Source organism: Etheostoma cragini, chromosome 2 (assembly GCF_013103735.1).
Source record: "Etheostoma cragini isolate CJK2018 chromosome 2, CSU_Ecrag_1.0, whole genome shotgun sequence".
Taxonomy (NCBI): Eukaryota; Metazoa; Chordata; class Actinopteri; order Perciformes; family Percidae; genus Etheostoma; species Etheostoma cragini.
The window spans coordinates 20,952,618-20,979,475 of record NC_048408.1 but is presented as its reverse complement, the minus strand read 5'-3'; the positions used below and the strand labels follow the sequence as shown (position 1 = coordinate 20,979,475).

The window sequence follows — 26,858 nt, the reverse complement described above, 5'->3', positions numbered from 1 at the left end:
CAATATGCACAGGCAGTGTGTACAGGAACACTACAAACTCTGGCCTCACAAATGATCATAGACACAACCTCACAGTCAGAGACACAGTCCCAAGACACATTACTGCAGGGATATGGAGGTGCTTATCTTGTCTACCCCCTGCATACATATATAAAGAGGAAGTGTGTGTCGGGTATGACAGTCTCCATGTGTCCCTTATACATTTGCATTAATGTATAAGTCTGGGTGGGTGGTTGTGTGTGTGCATGCTGCATGACTGTATGTGTGGGTCTGAATCCACCTCTCCCCAATATCAGTTTAGCAAGTACATGGCTCTGGTGTGAGGGAGATGGGAAACACGCAAGAAGCGGCAATTATGAAGGGTCAAAACATTTTTCATGGATGATTTCCTTTTGCACAGCTGAAAAACCGGCAGAATAGGGTGGGAGGCAAATGTGGAGTTAGAGAGGAGGGAAAGGCTGGGATGGAAGGATGAGCTTTTCCTGGGATAAAAGGGGGAGGGAGGGGGAGGGGGAAAAGACATCAGAGGAGACTCAAGGGTTAAAGAGCCTTTGACGGATATCAGAGCAAGTGTTAGGAGTGTGTTGAGGAGCAGTTTAGGAGGAGGGAGTCTAGTCTGGGTGGACAAGAGAGGTAAATAAAGGATGAAGTGGGTGCAGGAAAGAGAACACAATGCTTTTTTAATGCTGCAGTTTATTTGTCTGCTGTAACCTGAGAAAAGATATCTTACATATCGAACTTGTGTATCAAAGTGCGTTCAAACTTTTTGTCACATTTCATTACAAACAAATACCCACACAACACTTTTACATCACTGCACAAAGAAAGTTATGGGTCAGTTTGTATTACACCAGTCCACTGAGGTACATCAGTCTTTACGTACCAATGTAACTAAAGCTTGCATTACCATGACCAAACCTGACCATCTTATCTGTCTGACTAAAAGCTGATTAACTAGTAGGTTCAACATGTTCACTGCCCAGTTATCTTCAGAATTACATAACTTTTGAAACTGAAAATTTTTGTTTGGAGAACATAGCCAAGACTGCGTAATTGCAGTATGTTTTAAAATGCTACGGTAGTCATCTAGATAAACTAAACTATAAAGTGCCATCTTTGACAGACAGAATGGCTGAAATGAGTAGTGGGAGTAGAGGGACAAAGGTTAAAGGACAATGAAAGTACAATTTAGCCCACAAACACACACACTTATAACACAAAAATGATGCACGTACAAACACACATAGCTGCAGAGCCTCAGCTCACCTTGCCTCCCATTCTCCTTCCTTTCCCTCTCTTGCTCCCCCTGCACTTACACATGGAACACACACAAACACACACACACACACACACACAAACGACAGAAATAGGTGGGAGGTTGTGAATCTATCTGATTGTATTACACAGACCATTAGGCATGTTGAATGGACAGACGTTGGAATGGGTGCTGACAATGGACTAAATGGCAGGCTGGAGAGAGACTGAGAGCAAAGTAACACAGATGTAATGGGGACATGAAGCAATATCAGTCTGCTATACTGTACCTTACACACGCACTCTCACTCACACACATCCACACATACACACACACTGCAGACATCCACAGGTAGACAGTTGAAGAGAATGTAACAGTAACATACAACAAAAACATGGACAGAGAAGCAGCCGCAGAATAACATGAACACAAACACATGCTGTGATAGATAGTAACTCAAATGATAGAGAGAGAAATTCAGATTAAACTCCCACACTCAACGAAAGACTGAGCTGGGTTACATCAGACTGACAGAATCACAGAATAACACATGCACGCACGCACACACGCACACACACACACACACACACAGATCTATGATGATCGCCTTGGGCAGCGTGAAGTATAGGCTAATGGATTTTCCAACGTTAATCACACCTTTTGAAAAACATCCACTTCTCCCAGCTATTGGCAGGTATCTATTAATCTGTTATCTCCACACACCCACCCACACACACACATATACACACACACAGCGCATTTACAGTACACTGCCACATCTTAGGCACAAGAGCCTCTCTTCTTACTTCCTAAACTTGGTTTCATCCCCCAACTACAGAACTGTGTGTGTGTGTGTGTGTGTGTATTTGTTTTCATGGTCTGTGCAATCTTAGGTGGTTGAGTTGGTGTATGCGTGCACATGGCTGGATGCTATGTATACATCCAGTGTATGGCATACATTTGTTGTAGTGTGCTTGATTTTTTGTGTGTTTGCGTTTAAGTGTGTGATTATATATTTGCAAGACTTCCAAAGCATCACTGTGTATGACAGGGACTTACCCCCTGCCAGGATTCTAATTCACTCACCATTATGCCTTACCCGCAGGTAAAACAACAAGCAGCGGGAAAATACATAAATAAATAAAAAGCCAGTCCCAGTGTACCAGCCCAATAACACCTCCAGGCTACAGTGTCTTAATAAACCCCAGCAATTTGTCAACAAACAATGAAACTCCATGGTAACCTAACTTTGTTAAAAGTTTCTGTAGTTAACCCGATGTCATCTTGCTACAGTCAGCTGCACAACACAAAAAAACTCAAGTAAAAAGCAATAAAAAAGTTATTACCTTTGGGCATACATGAAAACAAAGTTATAAATGTGCATTCAGGGCATTCATCTTCTTTTTACATGTCTAAAGAGAGTTTAAGGTAATGATGACACTTTACCATACAATTACTGCTAACACAAATTGTTTGTTTTTTCCTTTTTATGGTGTATCTTGTATGTTAAAGCTTTTGATTTACTAATATTTCCTTGATATTGTTTATTCAGGAATGACGCTGACTTTGGTCTGACTTTTCCCCGAGCACAACTACATATCAGCTTCCAGCCCCATGAAGGACACACTACTGTCCAGTTTTCCAGCATTAACATCTCACCAATACTGCATTAATGTATTAGCCTCACTGCTTTGATTGGCACATCATGACTACCGTACCACTCTCTCTCAATAGGCGATCCGTCTTCTTTTGTTGTTTCTGAGCTGAAAAAAATACCTGGACCTCTAAAGCAAAGCAATTCAAGAACAAACAGTATTATTAACAGAGACGTGGTCTGGGTGAGCCATGGCTGGAGAGACTGGCTCCTCAGGTGAGTCGTCAAGTGAAATAAAACTCAAAACATACACTTGAGGCTGCAGCAGCAATCACTATATGTGCTTTTTCATTCGATATAACACTGTTAACGTGCTGCACAACTTCCTGTTGATCAAAGTGAAGATTTTCTGAGCTTTGTCTTTGTATTATATTATAAATGTATCATCTAGACTTCTGTTTTGACTTAAAAACAAGAACCACAAAATGATCTAATTGTTTTGGAAGATGTTTAGCGATCCTTTTACCAAAAGGGTTTCTTTTGGTATCACTCCCTGGCAGTGGTGGATCTAGAAAACGTCACATGGGGTTGCAAAGGGGTAGCAGGAGATCTATCCAGGATGGCAGGGGAAGACGGTACATGGGACCCTCATATGGAAATGCACTAGGTCCTACAATACTCTGCAACACCCTGCTAAGCCTTGAACTGCTACAACTAATATTTCTAGTCATAGTTCCATTACCGTTATTGTGACTATAATTGCCACCATTCATCATACCAACTGCTATAATTATTATGAATCATAACTCTCTATGTCTGTATATCTGTATCCGTCTCTGTGTCCCAGCCGGCAGTGGCAGATGGCTGTCCACCAAGGGCCTGGGTCTGTCTGAGCTTATGCCCAAAAGGAAGTTTTTCCTTCCCACTGTTGTACCAAATGCTTGCTCTTGGGGGAATTGTTGGGTCTTTTGTAAATTAAAGTGTAGTCTAGACCTACTCTATCTGTAAAGTGTTTTGAGAAGAGTAAACTCTTGTTACAATTTGACACTATCAATAAAATTGAATTTAGCTGAAACTGAATTTAATTTGAATTGCTCATATTTACTGACATTGACATATAAAACTGAAAATAGAACAGAATGTCTTATTTTATCAGTAATTATGATCAAACAAAAGGTTAAACAAATGCTATGATGGAGACACTGTAAAACATCATTTGATGGTGCCCCCCCTTGCTGCCCCCTTGTTCCCCCCGTAGATCCGCCCATTGCTCCCTGGAGAACATTTCTGTGTCTGCTTCTCAACAAAACAAACATCAAAATGTAACTACATTGCAAAATAATTGGTGTTGTAGTTTATCCCACTGCACTGGACCCTTCTCCGCTTGACTCCATATGTAGACTTTTTGAAGTATTAAGGAGGAGAAAACTTTAGATTTTAAACCCTATGACAATAACCGTGATAAGGCTTTAGCCCAACAGATACTCTGAGCCATCAGTGGAAATAAAAGTTGACCTTAGTGACTTAAGTCAGCCAACATACAAAATGTTTTAAAATCTATGTCTCTGACTTTCTGTGGATGGCACTGGCAATGATAAAAACCTGACTCATTACCAGCAAATGTAGTGTCCGTGTTTCAGTATGCGAGGGCATCTATTGTCTAAGGAGTTTCCTGTAAAAATGAGTGGCAACAAAGGCAAAACAACTTCTCCAGTACAAAGACAGAAAGAGGAAAAGAATGAGCGATGCACAAAAGTTGCTGACAATAGCTGTAAGAATATCACAAGGCTAGTAGAAGAATAGAAAGATTGATGGAAAGTTAACTTGAAAATAATCAACAGAGGCAGTGAGAGAGTGAACAAATTTGAAGAGAGAAGAAATTAGACAGACAAGAAAGAGAGACAGTGAATTAATGTCCGACAGAAAGAGAGAGGGAGAGAGAAAGAGAGGAAGGGAATCCTGAGAGGATCTGTCAGCTCTCGTTGGCTTTGATTTTAATGGAAGCCAACGCTCCCCTACCTCTAACCCATTTGGCCCTAATTCCAGCGTTGCTTTCCAAACTTTTTAAACTTTAATGGCCTCTTCTTAAGTGCCAGCTGCTGACAACATTGATTTGGCTTTAAGCCTCGCTGTCCAGCACGCCTTTATTTTCTCCTGCAAAATCGACAGAAACATCTATTTTCTGCCATCCTCCTCCACCTCCTACTCATCCGATCCTCCTTCTATCCTCCCTTCATCCACTCTCTTCTGTTCCTTTGATAGTGTCAGCGGTCGGGTGGAAAGCTTGTATGAGAATGGATAAAAAAGAACACTATTTGGATAATCTGTTCTTTTTAGGGGTGTATATAGGTATCTTTTTGCCGCATATTTCCAACAGGGCTTGATGGACAAAGAAGTGATACTTCTTTTGGCAAATATCGGGTGTGATGCTTTTATAAGTGACATGCTGGAAAATGCAATGATGTGGTGTTGTGGTAGTGGTTAACAAAAACAATGTATGGGAGGTTACAAGGGAGGGGCAGTGCTGAGTCATTGGCAAGGTCCTCATTTTTGTATCTCAGTTAAACATAAAATCTAAACTAAGCAGGATAAGAATCCTGTCATGTCTGTATCTCTGGATTTCCAAAAGATTACAAAACACAAAAACGTAAAAGTAAAATGTAAAAGAGCAATACTTTTAAGAGAGTCATGGCCAACCAAATTTTTACTTTGACTATAAGCAGTAGAAAGTTAATTGTCAGTATATTTTGCTCAATTTGATGCACATGGCAGCACTTTAAAATCATGACAAATTGGCAATCAGGTAACCAAAACTAATTGTTTTTTTATGCAAGTAGGCAAGAACAGCACTAACTCTAGTTAGGGTTAATTTCCCTGGCTATTAATGCTAGACAGATCTTTATGCTTGCAAGGGGCACACTGAGCTGAGTAGGGTTAACAGAGGGGGTGGCTGCAGGAGGGAATGTGAAATGCAAAAGCTTTATTGAACTGTCTGGAATGAATCATGAATGTGTGACATCAAGAATTGAGAGGGTATCAAGTATCAAAAGAATGTATATTAATTTGTCACAGACTACTATCTTTAAAAAAGAAATTAGGACAAAAATGTCTGTGGAGTTGAATCAGTCACCTCTGCAGCAACCATATGTTTGTTGCTTTAAGCTCAAGGATAACACGTACTCATGACAAATGGACTCTTATATAATGGATTGCAATATGACGAGACTGTGCAAGACATTGTGTCATTGGGCACTACTGTCATAAAATGGTTTAGGGGTACAGAGTGATCTCTAGAGGAGAGCCAGCACAGGGCCCCGGGCATGAAGACAGATGGGAGAAAAAACAACAGCAACATAATACGATAGTTGTGACGTTCTATATCTGGCTTTGGTGGGTACACTCCTGACTGCATGCCAGTTTCTATTTGTTGCACTGGTTTATCTGCCCTTCAGGTTGCACCTCCTGTCTCTTCTTGTCTGTTTGTATCTATCTGTCTTTTTACCTGTCTGGCTGACGTGACTTTCCCTTCCAATTCCCATACATTATCTTTAGAAATGTCCCCTTAGAACAATCAACTTTTCAAATGGTTGATTCTTACGGACATAAGGCAATGATTGTCAAGGTAATCTGCACACAAAGTGCAAAATTACATGCAGAATTTAAATTTGTAAATAGTGTAACCTGGGGTTAGTCTTTGTGGGGTCTCTATATACCCACAATTAAGCAAATGAATAAGAATATGGGGAATATGAAAACAAAGTTTTGAATGTATGAACAAAAAAACAAACCTAATGCAAAACAGGAATTATAAAAATAAATGTGTTAATTGTAATTGAGTGTGAAAATAAAGTGTAAGGTAAGATGTTCTGGTTGAATTAGTTTTTTTTGTTAAATGCATATCTTTATTATCTTTATATCTTTATTTCTTCTTTTTGTATTTTGAATTGAGTGGTAAGGAACTGGCAATGATTTATAATTAGATTTTGAAAACTATAAACCTTTTTTTATTCATGAAGAATTATGCCAAGTAAAGTAAATGTATTCTTCCTTTATTTTGTTCTTGTTTTATTGGTTGGTGCAGCTTGAGTTTTTACTCCTTGCTGTTTAGAAGACAGTCCCACATCAAGTCTTAATATAATTTGACTGTTTGATTGTATAAGTTAATCACATTACTGGGAGTCTCAAGATCACACAAACATTCCCTATGTGCCATTGTGATTATTGGAGATTCAAGCCTTTCTGAACAGTTAGCCACGCTGAAAAGGCTTCCTGCGGCAAACAGGTTTTTATCTGCATCTGGCAAACGGTTGCCACAGTACGGCTTTTTGTCTTAAGCCAAGGACCCACACCACGATCTTTGGTACACCATGTTTCATTCTATTGTTCATCATCAATAAGGATACATCTATTTATGCAGGGATGACAGAGAGAGAGAGAGAGAGAGAGAGAGAGAGAGAGAGAGAGAGAGAGAGAGAGTGACAGAGAGAGAGAGATCAAGAGAGAAAATGGACGAACAAAGACCAGAGAGAGACAAAGAAACACATGAAACAGAGCGAGAGAGAAAGACAGAGATGACAAAAAAGAGGTAAAAACTATAATCCTCCCTCCCATCCCCTTTCCTTGGGAAGTGACAGCCACAGTGATGTATAACCCTAGCAGTGGAAAGTTAATTAGATAGGCTGGGTTACTTAGAGATGAAGGACTGAGAGGCTGAGAAGGATAGGAGGAAGGCGGAGGATAAGAGGAAGATGTAGAAGAAGAAAGTTAAAAAAGAACAAAAAATAGGAATAGAGCGGAAGATGGGGAGAGATGTGAGGAGTGAGAGGAGTTAGGGAAGAAAGTTGAAAAATAGGGAAACAAGGATGAGAGCTATGACAAAAAGAGAGATATTAGAGAAATGTGAGAAGAGAGACATGGTAAGGGGGAGAGGGGAATTTGAACAACGGGCCTTGTTCAATTTTCTTTTTTTGCCTTGACACAAAAAAACTAAACAATAAAACGGACACATATGCCACAATGTGAGATGGGCACCATGGGTGCAATCCGCAACATACATTATTAGAGCTTCAGATCCTCTCTGACAATGGCAGCCATCAAGCTTGGTTGAGTGACACACTGACAACATGTAATGTGCACTGCTGAGCAGGGTGATTTCATGTTTTCCCTCCATCAGGGAAGTGCATGACATAGTCCAAAAAAACAGGATAAAAACAAAATGAATCAGACGTGAACACTTAGGCAACTATCTGCCCCCAAAACTCTTTCAATGGAAGACAGTCCCCATTCAGTTATTTCAGTGCTTTTGGACTTAACCTCCAATCCAACTTTCAGTAATCTTGCTACCGTCGCCACAGAGCCTGTGGGTGTCATGGGAAAACGTAATACCTTCAATTATAAATTCATGAATGTATTCATTTTATAGAAATGTTATTTGGTTCGGAGTTGCAGTGGGGATATTATCCCAGTATGTACTAGATTAGAGACCAATCTGTCACATGGCTAACACATATAAAGAGACACACATTCAATCAATGTCTTTGTTGTGTAAGACTCATTATTTATACACAGTATTTCATTTATTTTAGTTCAGTTACCTCACTGGATTAAACTTTTCTATGTTCTCTACACACCTCTCTGCAATACTGTATGCCCCTCTGCCTGTCTGCACCATATTTGACATTCTGTCTTATTATTTTGTAACTAATATGCCAGAGCTGTCCCAAGAGTTTAGTGACCTCTTTGTGCTAATTTACCTCAGACCTCCTGGTGTCTGGTCATATAGATAAAGTTGTGTACAAAAGTAAGGCCTAGTGGACGGAAACAAGATTAGGAAAATAGAGGGAAGAAGAAGAAGAAAAAAAGTTTTGTGATAGAGTGAAGTAAATGAGAAATGAGTTTTAAAGAGTAGCGTCAAACTTTTAGTTTAGGAGACTTCTATCTGTGTCTTCTTTGTGTGTGTGTATATGAGAGAGAGTGTGTGCATTTGTGATAGAAGACAGTGCTTGTGTGTGTGACTGACAATGACAGTGAGTGTGACGCAAGAGAGAAGGCCATTGTTCTGTTAATTACTGAGTTAATGACAGACTATGCTCCAGCAGACACGCAACATGGCAGGCTGATGCATACACACACACACAAGGATAATGGCTAAACCTGCTTCTGTGCTCACGCAACGTGGCAGGCTGCTATGCAAAGAGCTTGACAGTGAGATAGCAGGCTAACAATGATACACACACACACATACATACAAACACACATACAGACAGCAGCAGCAGCAAGTGACAGGGAACCTTATCAAACCAGCTTTAATGAAGTCACTTCTCCTTAATAGAAGAAGGGAAGAAAGGAGGGATGAGGGGAGGAGGGAGAAAAGGAGGACAAGGTCGCCTGGATTGATGACGCTCATTAGCCTAATAAGGTACTTTAATGAAGCGGGCCCAACACTATAGAGTGCCACACACACAGACACACAGACACACACACACATTTGCTAGTTTGTGTTGTCCATTGTATTTACACATGGGCAAAGCTATTTTTGTTTATTTCTCTTCCAACCAAATACTCATGCACACCACAGCACAGACACATCACCTTCACACAAGAACATTCTCACAGATACGTTCACATTCAGACCCACACAAACAAGGCAACAGAGGAAAACACACTCACCTCTCCTTCTGAGGACTGCAAGAGAAGGTCTTTCCTACAGGACGCTGTAAAGTCTCCCACTCCAGCATTGACCTCTACCCCTCTGGGGGCCTCCAGGGTCAGGGTCCGAGTTGGCGACTCCAGCCTGAGAACCACAAACACTTAGGTCATGTTGGAAGCTGTGAAAACCCACCTGAAGTGACATGCAGTTTGAAGAGACAGTGTTCTGTTGCTTCAGCTACCATAGACTAATACCACTGGATCAATAATGAGTTGACTGTGAAGGTTCTCAATCCCCCAGCTGCTCAATCAAAACAGCAGTTCTGCTGGTAGAGCTAATACAACAAAGCACAAATCAAGACTCCCTGATTCAATGTTTAGTCTTGACTAAAGACCTCCGTGGAGTACAACCGCTCGGAAATACAGGACATGAAGTTAAACATTAAACAACATGGTGCCTCTTGAATACACAACTTGGAAATAAAGAGTAAATTAGTAAGTGCTGTTTTGTTACATTGTATCTTCCTCAATCCCGTTGGATTTGGATAGTTCACAGATGACCTGTGAAAACTGGTACAATTACTGCAACTTCTACAAAAATAAGGCAAATTACATATATAATCGTGCAACGAATATGTTGATCAGTGTGTTGCTTAACAAATTAAAATGGATTTTGATCATTCCATTAAACGTGTTGCGGTAATATTAGACTTATCCAAGGACTAAATAATCAGATTCCTATGGTACGTAGTGACACGATAGAACCTCTCGGGGTTTCTGGGTCAGCAACACACTTTTGCACAATTTTCATTTGGCGAATTGTTCGTTGCCCTTTAAAAAAACAAAGACATATACCAACAAATACTGCACTTTAGCTCACTGTGTTGCAGGAGTATGGTTGCATGTAGCATGCCCTGACATGTGCACTTTTTTTGATATTTGCAAAGCTTTTGCTAACTTCTAACTGTGAAGTAACTATTTCCTTTGACTTTGAGAAAAACAACAAGAATGAATATGAAGAATGAATAATTGTTATACTGTACTGCTCCAAAGTGCCCTGGCTATGGTTGGCATCACTCCCCTTGGAGCGTAAGGGGTCAGTAGCTAAATCTTTGACTCAAAGTTGGAAGCAATATGAGATGATTAAACAGCTTGGTGGTGTTAGATAAGCACAGTGCTTCGCTCAAGGGCATGTTGGCAAGTGAAATTAAATAAAGAGCGATTTCGGCAAAGCAGACTGAATTTATGAAGTGTAAGTATGACAAATTGAACAGCATGCTCACAACATAGATCAAATACAAAAAAATGCTTTGCTATAAGGGCACTTTTCCAGAGAAGCTTTGCTCAAGGGTCGGCAGAAGGTTGGATTCCCAATCCCTACTAAAAAAAGTTAAAGGGATAAAGCATTGAAGCCAATTGGTAGAATAACTTAAGTTAGGACTTGAGTCCAGTCTGTAGCCAAACAAAAGAGCAAAATAAACAAGCATCAGTGCCTTGGACCATAGGAACCTTGGCTGGGAGTGATGGTACCATGCTTCCTCTTGTTAATGTCCTTCACTTCACTTGTGCACCCAGGATGGAGAAAATGTATATTCTCCTCACAGGACCTTTGTTGAATACTACAATTTAGGGTTTCTATATCCAGAACCAAACATTAAAAGGCAGAATAAAGCTCCCTTGGCAGTGGTTTTCCGTGTTTGGTTGCACCCGGATAATGAATGAGAACTTTAAAAGACACCATAGCACCATTTTTGCTGTTTTAAAATTCATAGTGTTTACTCTCTATTAGCTAGATGTTTCATTCTATTGCAAAAATTATTCACCTTGAGAAGCCATTTAGGTGAGTGTTGCATTTAAAAAAAGTTAATTCCATTACTTCCAAATGCAGATCATTGGATTTCAGACTTTTCCTTCATTAAGTTGAAAAAAGCTGAAGTAGAGCAGATTAGTGTGGAGATAATGTCACCTGATTCAAGAAAATGCTTATAGGAGGCTGGTTTGCATCAGAATTAAGTAATCTCACCCAACCAATGTGCTACTCTTAATTTAATGAAAATGGGAGGTTGTGAGTTTGCATCAGACTAATTGACTTAATATGTGCTGTGTATTTTGTTAGGTGTAACGGAAAGACCTTTACAAACCAAAACATTTTGTCCGTCAGCCCGTCTGAGTGTGGTATTTGTTTTGGGTTGAGGAAAATTTGAGGTGTGATTAAAGGAGAGAAAAGGTCCGCTGCTGTGAAGTGCTGAGCATCTGAGTGATATACAGTATATTGCACTATTTTTGTATTTTATTAAATTTAGATGCTCTGGGTTGTTTGCATTTCTTTAAACCAATCACCATCGTTTTGGGTTTCAGATGCAGTAATGGTGCCTTTGCCTTTGGTTTGTGGAACATTTGAGGCACATACAATATTAAACAGAGCTAACTGTTGACACTATACAGTAACATGAGCTACTTAAACTTGCTAGATACATGTTTAACATCATTTGCTTTAAGCAATGTATCGCCATGTAGATTAAGCCCATAGAAATCCCCGCCAATTTGTCACAAAACTTCCCAGTTAGATAGCAAATGTCATACACATATTCTTTGTAAATATGTAAAATCATTCAGAGAAATAACCAAGCAGGCTCGCCTTATTGTACAATAGAAATGTCCGCCCAAACTTGCTATTTTCAGCATGTGACATTAGCTTGCTAGCATAGATAGCAGAAGGAGAGGCTTATTCTGGCATTGTTCTTCAACAATAGGTGTGACTTATTGATCTGATTTTAACAGAATGTGTGCAGCAGAACTCACAAACAGAGACAGACCAAACAAACAGACAGACAAGAGATTTGGGGTTTTGAGGGAATTAAAAGTGAAAAACGAAACGTATCCAATTATTTATTATCCTTTGCATGTGTGGGAGAGAGAGAGAGAGAGAGAGAGAGAGAGAGAGAGAGAGAGAGAGAGAGAGAGTGAGCTTGCTGGCATGGTCAACAGATGTGATGTGAGGCTCACCGCAGGTTTGACAGTTGAGGCAATTACTGCTGAAGGCTGAAACTAGCTCTGATGGGCATGCAAACACATACATACTGACTAGCTGGCACTCTATGTCTCTCGCCCATTTCCCTCCATCTAAACGTCGAACTCCCTGTTTGCTTTAACCTCTGTTTTAACTCCCCAGTCTTTTACCTTAACAAACATGCCATTTATTATTTTGCCTCAGTTTTTCACTCATTTATAAATTGCCATAATTGAGACATAATCTAGCACATCTGCATACTTATATCTCCAAGATTTCAACTATTAAGTTACACAGTTTGACCACCAAAAACGTTTTTTTTAAATGTTTATTTGTTATTGAGAGCCATAAAGTTTTTGACACCGAGGGAAATGGAAGAGCGTCCCAGCGGGAGATTCCATAACCTTTAACATGTTCAATTCTTAAACCGCAAGAACAAATCAATTCTTTCACTGTCAGGTGCTGGCAACAGAAAACCCCAGAAAATGCGACCGTGTGATGCATTACAGTGAGTACGACCAGGATGAATGGGTTTCATAATAAAATTGCCATGAACATCGATTAACCGCTGAAAAATTGGGTTTGAGGTTTCATACAAGTTTCAACTTGATTAACTTTGGATAATTTATATGTTAGAGGATAGTCTGGAGGCCAGTGTTAATGCTGTGTATTTTATTGCTCTTCTGTGAATGATGATGTTCCTAATTTATGAATGTGTCTTGTGCTCATGTACTTGAAGTATCAGCATTCTCATAAGGGCTTCGAAATTACTTGTTATGTTGTGACTTTGAGGAAAATAATGTCTTAAAAATGTTGTGACAAAGATTGGACAGGCCTCAGCTGCACTTTGTGTGTTTGGTGCTTATTTGTATTTAGCAAATGTTAGCATTCCAACACACTTAACTAAGGTAGTAGACATTGTAAACATTATACCTGATAAACATTTATATGTTAGCAGGCATTGTGAACATGTTGCCATGCTCACATCAGCGTTATGGTCAAAGCACCACTGTGTCTAAGTACAGCATAACAGAGCTGCCCATGATAATATGTTTTTTTTTTTAGCCATTCTTAAGCCGCATGGCTCTTGACAATGTCAGTCAGTCAGTCAGTCAGTCCACCACTGGTCAACTGAGTTATTTCAACAACTACTGGGTGGATGCAATTTGCAGTTTGGTAGTTGCATTTATGTAATGCACTTTGTGAACTCCCTTCTTTTGATTTATCACCACCATCTGTCTTATTTATATTTACCAAATACTTGCAGAACTAATTCATTCCCATCAGCACCTAGCTGTACTTTGTCTTTAGCGCTAAGTTACAAACATTAGCATGCTAACATGCTAAACTTAGATGAACATTGATAACATTACACTTGCTTACCATAAGTATTTTAACATTGTAATTTTGAGTATGTTAGTATGCTGACTGATTTAGCTCAAAGTGCAAAGCCACAGAGCTGCAAGCATTGCTCTAGAGATTCCTTGTCTTGTTTACACACACTCACAGACAAACTTGTTTGTATCTTCATGGTCTCCTTCCTTCATGTCAGTGAACAGAGGATCAAGTCTTGTGACTACCAAACACATGATGTACAGTGCTGTTTCACAGACACATAAGTTACTTAGTGACAGTTATAAACAAACAAATGTACACACATGGCCAAATTGGGTTTCTGGTCAGGCCTCTGAGTGGTTGTTTTTTTGTGGTGCAGATAGCAGGAGTCTGCAGCTAAGCTGTTATCTTTCCAATTCATTATTATTAGAGAAAACTGTCTTCCCTCTCTGCTTCCAAGTCTTACATTATTCCTCCCTCTATACACTAACCATCCCTCGCCCCGTCCTCTCGCTCATAGATCTGTCTTGACCTTCAGTTGCGACAAGGCCATTTCATACAGCGCCATATTTGTCCAACCTGACAAGATAAGCAGGACAGAAATAAATCAGCATGAAATGGTTTTTATCTTAATTCATTTCTTGTGAAAAACAGAAGGGGAGGGAGTTAAATATTCAAAAAGAAAGACAGAAAAGATAGAAAAGTAGAAACTACTGTAATTTATGTACATATTTACATATGTTATCTATGAATCATTCAATATGCATCTCCCATAATATATGTATCTTGTGTAGTACAATCAGAAATCCCATTTGTATATAGCCAATTAAACATTTAATATCTTAGTTTGATTTGCACTCCAACTTTGTCCTTTCTGCTCCTGCCTACATTAACTAAATGTATTCCTAATTGCCATTATGTTTAAGTACTGACCTTAACTGCAATGCATGTCCGGGTTTTCAACACTAGACAGGGCATATATGTGATGTAGTTTTTATTTGTCCTACCTCTCCTAATTTAAACTATATTCTCAGTTTGTTGAAATTAACTTTTACACAGAAGCAAATTGTTGCGTACAGTCTCAATCACGGAGCGCGGCAGAACATTTCTCTTGGGGTGGTAACCTGCACAAACCCTCAAATTTTCTGACTGTCCAACATATCCACACATGCTTGATTCTGTCGTGTAAATAAAACATACATATATATTAGCATTTCAATGATATCAGGAATATTTAGTTTTGACTTGAGTTGAGAATTTTCACAAATAAAAGAAAGACACATAAAACACATAAAATGTATGCATTGAATTCCCCTTCAGATCATGCATCCTATAAGCTTGGTCGTCTTGCTGGGGTACAAAACTACACTGCTATGAAATTACTCCATTTGATGTATTTTTTGAAACCAGTGTGTGAAGTTGTGCAAAACATCTTGCTGAAAATGTTAAATTTAGGGCTTTTTAGTGTGATTTATATTCCCCAGAAGACTTGGCTGACATTCATCGTGCCCTTTTCTGCTTCAGAACCATTGAAAGCCATACCACCTTACCATTTGGGACGCAAACCTTTAACCTTTTCACGCTAAATGCTCCGTCACCTGTCTCAGCGCTCCTGACGCCACCATTCAACTCCATCCAAGAGGCACATTAAAAAGTTTTCCAATTTTAAAAAGTGCTGCTGAGTGATGCATTGAAATAAGACTAAAGACAGCAAAAGTGACAGCCTTTGACTTCAAGAGGGTTAAACAAGACAAAATGCAAAAATATGGCATTTCCAAAGTTTTCTGACTTTTGCAGTGAGTCTGTGTCTGGCTGAGGGAGGGTGATGCGACGTGCAACCGCCCTATGAATCCTGCAGGTGTAAAAAGAAAAAAAGTGTGAAAAGAGAAAGCCTTGGGCTGTTTTAAACTGTTATAAAAGTCCCTACTGAATTACTGAGGTGGGACAGGAGAGTGGCAAGGTACATTAGAGGTTTGTCTTTGTGGAAAGAATGTGTGTGCATGTTTGTGTGTGCCAGACAGAGCAAGAGGCAGAACTCTGTGTGTGTGTGTGTGTGTGTGTGTGTGTGTGTGCGTGTATGAGCACAGAAATGTATCCTTGGATATTAAAATATCCATTTTCAGATAGTATGTTTACCCGCAGTAACTTTATCAATCCTAAACAGTTTGGTGCTTGTGTCTTGCCGTAACGTTTGATGTCTCGTACATCTGTTCGCCTTTACACAACACAATGCTTGACAAATCCTTCAGTTACTCCAAAACGACTTTCAGAGGCTCTCGCTGTCCTCCTTGCTGTGAAATGTTGCAGAGGAAATGGCTAATGGCAGAGTGCGTAAGGAGAAAAAATGTCAAGCAATTTCATGCCTTTGTGCCTTCGAAGGGGCGCCAAGCTGATAATTTAATCAGTAGTGAAAGACTAGCTTCACTCCTCCGCAATTTCATCCAATGTGCGTTGACTTGTTTTTGGTAGAAAAGAGACAGAGTTGGAATCAATAATTCACACTGAAAAGAAAGTAGGTAGAGAATAGATGGGTGAGAGGAAAAAATGCAAAAGTTAACAATATTATGTCTACTACAATAGTGACTAAGGTGAATGCATGTCTTCATGTGAGCAACATATCTGGTCACGAAATAACTAACTTGTTCTGTTGTCTGTGTCTTAATCTTTCAAGGGTAGATCTCTTGAAACTTTAATGAAGTTTAATAGTGTCATTTCTGACTGACGGATCTTATTACCTCATCAGGTCCATGTGTAGTAGGTATTTTACCTAAAATGTATGGAATGTACAAGATCAGAACATTACAAAGACAACTGAAACACCTCCATTTAACTCTGTCTGTGCATTAAAGTCTCTCACTCTGGTTCAACTTTTAACAACTAAAGCAATTTTTTCTTGTGCAACTGGTATAGTCTGGTATCTACACTTATTACATTATGCACACTAATTAGCCCCATGAAGAAAAGAGTTATACTACTTAACTATTTCAACTCAGACACAATGTTGCTTGCTACTTCCAAATACATTAAAAGTAAGACAAAAGATCTAAAAATAAGAAATAAAGTTTCTTGTTTTTCTCGATTTAACACATGAACAAATGCAGGAAAACAGGAAAAGGTATATATGTGTACTTGCTTTGCTCCCAATTGTAGGTACGAGGTCAGAAAAACAGTGGGATGGTCTATGCTTTGCTTCATTAGCATTGTCTCAGTATTCCATACAGTAGGGCCTGACAGAAAACCCATCTGAGAAGAGGAACATTAGAGCTCCCTCTCATAGACAATAAAAAGACTACAGTGCCTTTAGTCTGTGTAGTGTGTTCTCTTCACCCATCTGTGGCTCACGCCTTCTGTAAAGCATAGCTTTTTAATGATGTGATAAGAATAAGGAGCATGTTGTCTATAGAAAGTTGAAAAACTAACCTTTTTTAGCTGTAAGAAGTCATATATAAAGATTTCAATTTGATAGTAATAATACTCTGCTAACTCAAAAGTACAATTTTGAAAGATTTCAGTTGCTTGCGTAACAATCAATCACATTGGCAGACTTAGGGCTCAGTGTGACATTAGAAAGCAACATCATCTTAAGAGGCAGCAACAGGCCCCCACTGCGTTAAAGACATCCACAGCAACTGTGTTACACTCCTTGTTATTTAATATGCCTCACAAACGGTTCTATCTTGTATTTTTCTCAAGATTGGAGGAAACTTTAATTATCCCTGCGGGGAAGATGGGTATTTGCAGCAGCATAGAGAAGGATATAGATGGTAATAGAACAAATACAGAGCACTGAAGATAATTCAATAAATAATTGCAGAATATACCGGGATTAACACAACATGTAAAATATAAGTAGAAAGTGTGTCCTCGCACAGAGTTTTACAGTTTAGAGGCGTATCTGCAATTGTGCAACTTTAGCTGTTCACATTATTGGTTATACAGATGGAAGAACATATGTTGGGAAATGAGATTGTGAATGTCACTCTGCTCCCATAAAGACTGATAAAGTGCTTCTGGGAAAGGCACCTGACCCTACTATTCCACTGTAATGTACAGACACCACTGCTTCGACTGCATTTTGTGCTGATAATATGAAAAAAAAACTTTGGCACAAAGTTTAAGAAATAACAAAAGGCATAGGCATAGGCAACATAATCCCACAATAGGAGGCATAAACCAAGGATAAATAAAGTCAATGTACTGCATGTTGCATTCAGCACACGTTTATATTTTTTATGAGGATTTTCTCTATTTGTATTTCCTATTTATTTATTGTGTAACTAAGGTGGGTAGAATACTCTTTGCCAGGTCTTTTCCATTATTTTTAATAGATGAAACCTCAACTCCCCTTAGTGCCAATTAGTCAAAAACCATTGCATTGCTTAAAGCAGTTACTTCTACGTCATTTATCATTGGCTTTCATTTCAAATAGGCTAGGGTGTCCATTTTGAACAAGAACACTAATACATGATGTTACCTCCCCAAACAATGCAGACATCATTTATTTCACAATAAGTTAGATATATAGCAGTTGTGTTCAAAAGCACCACTATTTGCATTGATTGCCTCTCCTTGCCTTTTAATATTTGTGAATATATATACTTGAAGGCGGGTACTTTGTTGAAGTTTAGAACTATTGGATCTACCCAGAGCTACTCTGGAGCTGCCATAACCAATCGCTAACGTGTGGTTGTGACGTCATCTTAGCATTGCTAGCGTTCGCCTTAGCCAACTCAACTCAACTTACTTTTCCTTAACCCCGTGGGGAGGAGAGCCACAACATCATGGCCATCAGCAAAGATTGTCCTGGTCAAGGGTTGCCACAGGAGACCGAATGGCTTTTCCCACACCTTTCTCCGCCACCATTACCAAACTACAACTGAAACTAGCACACAACATCAATGTCATCATAATCAGCCACTCCCTCTGTTCGCTGATTGGACCGGCAAAGATTTGTACGGAGAAATCCCAAGAATATAACCCAAACGGTGTAGTGAAGGAAAATGAAAATCAAGCAGAAGTATGTAGGAGGGCGGAGCCAGGATACCTTACATTCACCTTAAATTCAAATTTCCCAATTGCCATTTGGCTTAAAAACATATTTTAAGTCAAAATTCAAATGCAATTGTGAGCAAAGTTGTTTAGTTTCTACTTTTTTGGACTGTGTATTAGTGTAGGTTGAGCTAGCAAATGAATAAATCTGAGGTTCTTTGGGGGGCAAGTGAGTACAGGGAGAAGAGAGTGTGTTTCAAGAAACTTCATGTTCTACATCTTTCAAACATGAGATGCAGGAAGATGTGTTTTTTAAATTCTGGGTTTTATCTGTAGTGAATAATAGTTAATTTTAGATGTAATTATAACCTGATTATGGAAAAGTAGTATGGGTGTAGACAGATGAACAAATTAATCAAAACAGTGTTTGTGGATACACTGTTTTGAAATTGGTACTGTTGTCCAGTCAAGGGAAGGAAGAAAAGAAAGCGAATAAACACAAAGATATTTAATGGTAGTTCATACCCTCCCTCTAGTGGACACACAGAAAAGAAAGAAAAGGGGAATAATGAAACAACAGGGAATTGGGAGAAAAATAGGGGAAGCAGAAAAAGAGTGTGTTGAGAGTGCCAGAGACAAAGACAATCACAAGATCAACTCTGTGCGTTTTCTATTTCTTTGCCTCATTGGCTGCCCTCCTACAGTCATCCTATCAGTGTTTCTCCCATTCCCTCACCTCCTCTTCCCTCCCTTCTGAATTCTTGCTTTGCCTGCTATACTTCTTTCACATTTTTGTTTTCTTTTTCACCCCAACCCCTTTAGTCTCTGTCCTCATTCCTTGCCCTAGTTGATTGGAGCTATTTCACTCTCACTCCTCCAATATTTCCTATGCGTCATTGGAGACATCTTTACATGGAATTGTTGGTCCTTAACTGGTCAAAGAGAAGAGTTTCCATCTCATGTTCTAAGTAATTGGTTTTGCTGCTCTATAGATTTTCATTCAACGGAAGTTTTCTGAGAAATTATAAATTGAGTACTATTTAGTAAGTAAGTACTTAAGTACTATTTAGAAATGCACACTGGTAGGCTAAACAAGAGTCTGATCCAAACGCTTAAGGGGCCTTCCTGTGATGCTTTTACCCAGACTACAGTTTACCCCAGAGTCAGAGGTAAAAAACTACTGGTTGTCCTTAGGGAACAGTAGTATGCCTTTAGCATTTTAAGCAGGGCCAGTAAAACAATGTATTACCAATAAGTCAGTCAGTCAGAGGTACATTTTATGTTGGTAACTTTCTCTGGCTGGTCTCAATGTGTTTTACTGCATATTCTCAAAGTTCCTTTTATTATTTCTTGCCTTAAATTTCAACCATGAAGTCCGGGTTTCTGCAACACAATACAGCTGCCTGTTGCTGTGTTTGGATTAGGAGCATGTGCGTGTATGCATACAAGGTGTTAAAAATTCTGTGGGTGTGTGTAAGCACCTATGAACAGGTATGTGTGTGTGAGTTCTGTGTTCTCCAATGTTATTTTATGTGCTGTGATTTCAGTGTCTTGCCATAACAGCCTCCAGCCATTTTTAATAGTCTTTATCCACAGTGGAACATTTGGCTCTGTCGCAAAATGTGATATTAACAGCCGTCTATCTTTGCAACCCACACACAGAAACACCCAACAGCTGAGCTCTCTCTCTCTCTTACACTCACACACACACACACACACACACACACACAAAGAACAGATGCGTCGCAATATGGGGAGACATGTTGAATATTAAATGGGTGTTGTTGTTTTCACATATTCACCCTCAAGATGTGTGCAACAGCATTCAATGATAAAGAGCCATTTATAAACAATAACTGACAAAGACAAACAACCATCAACATAGACAAACTGTGACAGAGTAACTATGTATAAGGTTTATTGAGGCGTTGTTTCAAAGCTCTCTGAACTAATTAAAAAAACAAGAATCACTCTTATCACGCAATGACTTGTGAGAACAGCTTGTGACACAGGAAAGGAGAATGGGACAACAACCGGGTGAGAACTGCATATAAAGGACTTGCTTGTTGTACTAAAATGCAGCATTTGCTACTCTAGAATTTTTTCTGCTCCTGAACGTAATCCAAATAACAATTGGGTTTCCATAAAAAAAATTTTTAGTAGTAGCACTGATGCTGACAATGTTCACTGATTTCTAGGAGACATGGTTGGCATGTCCATGGTACAGGTCCATAAGGAAAAAAACATCATTATATGAATTACTGTAGTTGTTGGTAGTATGTAGTACTGTAGTATGTTATAAGTCTGAGGTTTGCCCAAATTGTAAAAAGCTTCTGTAACTCTTCATCTTGCCAATTCAACAAAGTGATGCTTCATCTTTTTTCTAACAAACCAAAACTGAACTGTGTAATATAGCTCCTTTGTAGTGTGATATTTTAATCCAGTTGCTAAAAGTAACTTGTTCATTATCATGAGATATAATTGGGTTTGCGATGAGCTCTATCTTTGTGTCTTTGTCAGAGATACAATCTGTTTAGTCCTTGCAATGATTTAAACAGAACTCCTTGCAAAAAATTCCTGAAAGTCATTATCATTAAAGAAAATATCTAAAATCTGCAGGCTATGCAGATATTACATTGTCAAGCATATCTAACCTCAGTTGAATTAGATTATCTTGTACCCCAATGATGTACGTCACAGCTGTACGTCACAGGAAATATGAGCATCAAGTTAGAATGCTCAGTACAAACCGGCCACCATTAGGACAAGAAATTTGATCAGCACATCACCACAAGCCACAATGTTATCTGTCTCCCTAAAATTTAGGATACCTTTTTTCCCAATGTTGATAACTAGGAAAAGGTACAACTTTAATTCGAAGAAAATTTCCATCTAACAGATACACAAAAACACACACACAGACGTTATGGATTGTTCCCATAACCAAGCTTGCTTGTTACTCGACTTGCCTTCCCTCTCTATTTGTTCTCAATGATTTCCCTGTGTGTCTAATCAATAAAAAACAGAACAGAGCAGGGAAGGGCTGATTGTCCTTGTTGTTCCAAGGAAAGGGGGGTGTTAGATGAATCCAAAAATCCAATCGCAGGACAGCAAATTGTAGGAAAGGTAATGTGGTTTTTGAAGGAGCTCAAATGCGGTTTTCGGTTTCCCTGATTGGTGACAACTCCAAGGTTTGAAAGAAAATGAAATACATTGAAGAAATAGTGAATTTAGCTATTGTGTAAGGATTTCAATCTACAATCATGAAAAAAACAGCACAGCTTGTGGTTATCAATATTTAAAGCATGAAAGGAATGAAGAGAAGGATAAAGATGACAACAAAGTGCATAGTTTTTTTCCTATCAAAACTTGCAATCAATCCTTGAATCAAGATGACGCTAAGCATAAAAAAACAGGCTTTGTTCAAAAACTATCATGCAAGTGAACTGTTATCCGTTAATGGGAACTTTAGTGTGAAGAGAAGCTTTTCCCAAAGGCACAGTTCAAAGAAAATGTGGCTCTTTCTAAATTTTAATGATTTCCAATTACTTTGACACAGACACCAACTTTTTAATCAAAAAACAGCTAGGGGCGCGCGTTCTCTGAGTTTTTGCGGAGCTAATTAGGTGGTGCTTTGCCATCCCACACCATGCCCCATCTATCTGGCTGATTCACAGGAAAACCTGGTTAAATCAACTCTGCTCTGAGACTCCTTCACAATGTGAGTAGGAAGTGGTCCTTAATTCAGATGACATTGTTGTTTCTACCAGGCATTGGAGGATTGTAACCTCAATTAAAACGCAAATGTGAAGTATACTTCTTTAATGTGAAGATTCAAGGCACTCTGGGTTAATTGTTAAACCTCTGACTTTGGGAAATTTAAATATTCAAGGTAATGAGTGTGCCATGTGCTTAGAATCACGTCTTGGTTTACTCCTCTTGTCTATATTCCCTGGTTTTTGATCTATTTAAGCATAAATGTGAGTAGAGTACTTTAGATAAAAACAGGAAATTTAAGTGATTCAATATATTTTCTGACCTCAACATCAGCTTTAGTTGTTTGGAAACGTATTCAGAGTTGAGTGAACTGTTGAATGAGTGGGTGAGAGAGGAGAGGAAAACGATGCCCATAGGGTGAATCATTTCTCCAATCCCTTCTTCATTTACTTCCCTTCTACACTTCAACATTTTACAGTCTGTAATTGGGTTAAATTGGAAGTAGCCCAAGGACCCAGGGCCATTAAATCACATTAGTCCTTGTGTCATTTAAGGACCTACTACAGAGGAACATGTAGAACAACTTTAGGTCCCAACTAAGAATCAGAAAACGAGCAGGACACCCTTGATTTTGTCGCTTGCTCTCATTCTTGCTATTCAATCAGGTGCTGGTTTACACCTGGCACACTGGGTAAATGCAATTAACAGCCATAACCTGTCCCCTAGGACAGACCAGCAGCACTGAGGACCAGTATTACAAGACACGGATAAGACAATGAGAGGGACAGAACAAAGGTTGAGCTCAACACGGCATCTGGCTTAAATCGGACGGAAACATATTGTAGAGGGATGACAAGGACAGAAATCAAGAACAAATTCACCTTTCACTCTGTGAGGGTTTGATCTCCCTGCGCAAAGATGGTAAGAAAAAAATCTATGAGTGGGAGCATAGCATAAAAAACACAAAAGTAAAAGAAAAAAAAATTCTTATTAGGAGTAACATCCTGAGGGAGTAGTTGCTGAGGGTGTTGGTGATTTCCCACTTGATGGATGGAAATGATGGATGGATTAAGCAGTTCTCCTCAGCCTGTTATGGGGGTTTATCTAGTGGTGGTCAAACTGTGATTTAAGGATCCTCAGTGCTTCTGTGGAGGATCCCTAAACCCCAAATCATTAAGAAACTCCTACATTCACCAATATTTTAAACTAAAATAGGTTATTTTTATGACTTTTTTTGTAGAAATTCATGAAACATTTGAGAATTTTGGGGATGCATAACACTTGAGTATTCTCAATATTAAAAATGTGTGTGTAGTTTCCAACACAAGTCAAACATTCCAAGCCAATATGTTTAACCCTGCCTTGACACGTATACAAAACAACAATTCTCTCCTTGAGCTGCAAGTCGGACCAAAACTTGACGGGGGAAATTGACTTGAGTGGTGTGGTCCAAAAGCAGGAGTGGACAGGAGCGATTCACAAAGTTGTAGATTTTACATTATTGTTTCAAATCAATAATAATCAACAATCAACTTGTCATTAACCTCTGTCCCTGTCCTCACACGTAATGCTGCCAAATCGCATTCCCGCTTATCTGATTTTTTAGTGCAGGTAAGAAACAAGTATATAAACAATCAATATCCTGCAGGAAAGGTCAATCCCATCCCCTCTGTCAAAGTGACTGGACATTGGGGAGCGTCACCATTCTGTGTGTCTGACTGTATTCAATCAGATTGAACTCTGGAGCAAAGCAAAGGAGGTGGGTCAATCTGGGGAGCAAATGTGTCTCGCCCTGTTCCACAAAGAAATTAATGGGAAGCAAATTTGCATTCGGTAACATCCTCTAACATCGTCACCATCAGAACAGCCAATCTGACGTATAACAATAATAAAGTCATTCTTTTATGAAACTCTATTCAGACAAATTTTTAAACTAAAGTTAAAGAAAAGTATTGATGCTCAAATAAAAATATCAAGTAAGTTGAGATTTTCCATTTTCCACATTTATAATACCATTCTGTAGTGTAAATCATGTAGAGATACGTACACTGCAATTTGTTTTAAATAATTACCTTTTGTGTGGAAAATGGTGTTTGTGTGCTCTTATTGTCTAAAAACTATTATAAATTATATCTAAAAAACTATTATATCTGGCTCTGTATCTAAGGAACTTACATTCCTGAGCTCCCTTTTTAAACCATTACCCTACAATGTACCTACACTTTCTAAATAGAATCCTTTCCCATGCCCCTGAGTTGTTTAGGGCTCTGAGTTTCCCTGCAGTCCTCTTTAACTTTGTCAGATGGAAGTACTGTATAGATAGATACATGGAAATAGAACGAGGGATAGAGGGAAGGGGCACAGAGCACAAATCCTTTTCCGATGCCCTTGCCTGTGTTAGGGATAACTCTCCCCAGGGAGCCTTCTCATGACCCCAGGATTTACAGGAAAAGAAGGCACCAAGGGAGGGATAAGAAGATGAAAGAGTGGAAAGAAACAGGAAGCTATTGACTGTGCAGCAGCTTGTTTCTCTCTACTGTGGAGCCAAGCATCAGATCAAGTTAGAGACATGAGGTAACCAAATGTCCGCTAGAGTCAGCCTCGTGAGACCCCTCAAACTTTTCTGCCCCTATGACGCAGGCGTAGACTAAAACTGTTCAGAGAGGTTTGCTTTGTGTTGTTTTGTCAAGGAAACTGCTGCACTGTAAACTCAAATACTAATAAGCATGCTGTTTAATCAGCAGCTTGATATGCCACGCCTGGCAGGTGGCTGGATTATATTGGCAGTGAAGTGCTCACTAACACCGATATTAACAATTTAGGAACACAACTTAAGAGAAAGCCTGTGTGCATATTAAAATGTCTTAGAACTTTTATTTCAACTCATACTAAATGGGAGCAAAACCCAAGTGTTGCGTTAATATTTTTGTTTGGTGTTTATTTGCCCCGGAAGACAACCTTTTTTTGCTGTGGTCTTCCAAGTACATCTCTAGCACCTAAAACTTTGTCAGCAGAAAATCTAAAGAGAAATATGTCATACTGGACAAGTGATCACTGTGAAATACAGTGCCAAAACAGTAGAGATAGGCACAAAAAACACAAACTTAAAAATTAGGACCTAGATAGTTCTAAAATAGGATTTAAATATAAAAATATGCAGATTACATATCCATCAACCATCTGCCTGACTGTGACACTAGCTTTCCAGACACTGATTTGTCTGTTTTTCTGTTTTTAATATTTTATAGGCAGACTGAAGTTCTTCCCTCTTTACATCTCTGTCTACACCTATGCCAGCTAGCTGTCAATGTTTTCTTTTCTTTTTTAAACACTAACACATGCTCCTTTTCTTACCACATTTTGTGTGCATTTCAGTGTGACACTGTTCTTTCTTCGCTACCCTTTCTCTCTGGTCTCAAAATATGGGGACCAAGATTGTCACCTAACAACAATGACAAGAATATCAACAAATAATGTTTGACGTTGTCATCTCTATAAAACTAGTCACGTCCAAGTAAAATGTGGTGGACAAAGCATATGAAAAGAATGAAAAACAAGTGGTGGAAAGAAGGTGAAACAACGGACATGTCTTTTATCAAATAAATTGTGTTGAATTTTTTAAATGTTTCTTTTGTCTGTAAATGTTGTCAGTCGGTCAAAGTTATGACTGAGTTGCATCAGAAGCACAAATGTGTCTACAAAGCAAAGGTGTTTAGAGTGGGAGAATGGAAAAAAACAAGTGTGAGGAAACACAAAAAAACAACAGGAATCAACGTTTATTATCTGAGTTAAGGCTATAAAGTTTGAAGAAAGTTTGAAGTCAGAGCCTTAAATCACAGTTGACACATACACTCACACACAGTCATGGAAACACTCAACAAGGAAAGGTTATGCTGTACTTCAAAGATAACGGGTAACATGTCTGAAAGTCTGTTCATGGCTTGATTTGTATTTGATTTGGTCAAAATGCACCAGGTGTAAAAAAGATTGTTTTGGTCCTGATTGGGCTGAGCTACGGTTTGATCAAGATCATGTTTAGAACAGCAATAGCTACAAAAAACACATACTCCTCATTCATTTCAAACAACAACTTTGTTGGCACAGTGGACGTTTTTCAGTCTTGCCTTAACTGAGTAGACATGTGGTCGGGTTAGCACAGTTGGTAGAACAGGCGCACGCACAAAGAGGTTTACTCCTCGATGCAGTATCCACGCGTTAGTCTCCGACCTGCGACCTTTTGCTGCATGTCATTCTCACTCTCTCTCTCCCCTTTCACGTCTTAATCTGTCCTGTGAAAATGAAGGCCTAAA

At 39.0% G+C, this 26,858-nt stretch overlaps 1 protein-coding gene and 1 long non-coding RNA gene across 2 annotated transcripts in view; one reads left to right on the top strand and one right to left on the bottom strand.

Annotated features, from left to right (window-relative positions):
* Positions 1 to 4,341, top strand: part of LOC117956738 — a 13,974-nt gene extending 9,633 nt beyond the window's left edge. The window contains exon 3 of the long non-coding RNA XR_004659352.1: positions 4,331 to 4,341. This is a non-coding gene — a long non-coding RNA (uncharacterized LOC117956738). The remainder of the gene's footprint in view (positions 1 to 4,330) is intronic.
* LOC117956729 (zeta-sarcoglycan) overlaps positions 1 to 26,858 on the bottom strand; it is a 332,748-nt gene that overhangs the window by 7,383 nt on the left and 298,507 nt on the right. Inside the window, exon 7 of the mRNA XM_034891961.1 lies at positions 9,519 to 9,642. Coding sequence (XP_034747852.1) covers positions 9,519 to 9,642 — 124 coding nt within the window. The remainder of the gene's footprint in view (positions 1 to 9,518; positions 9,643 to 26,858) is intronic.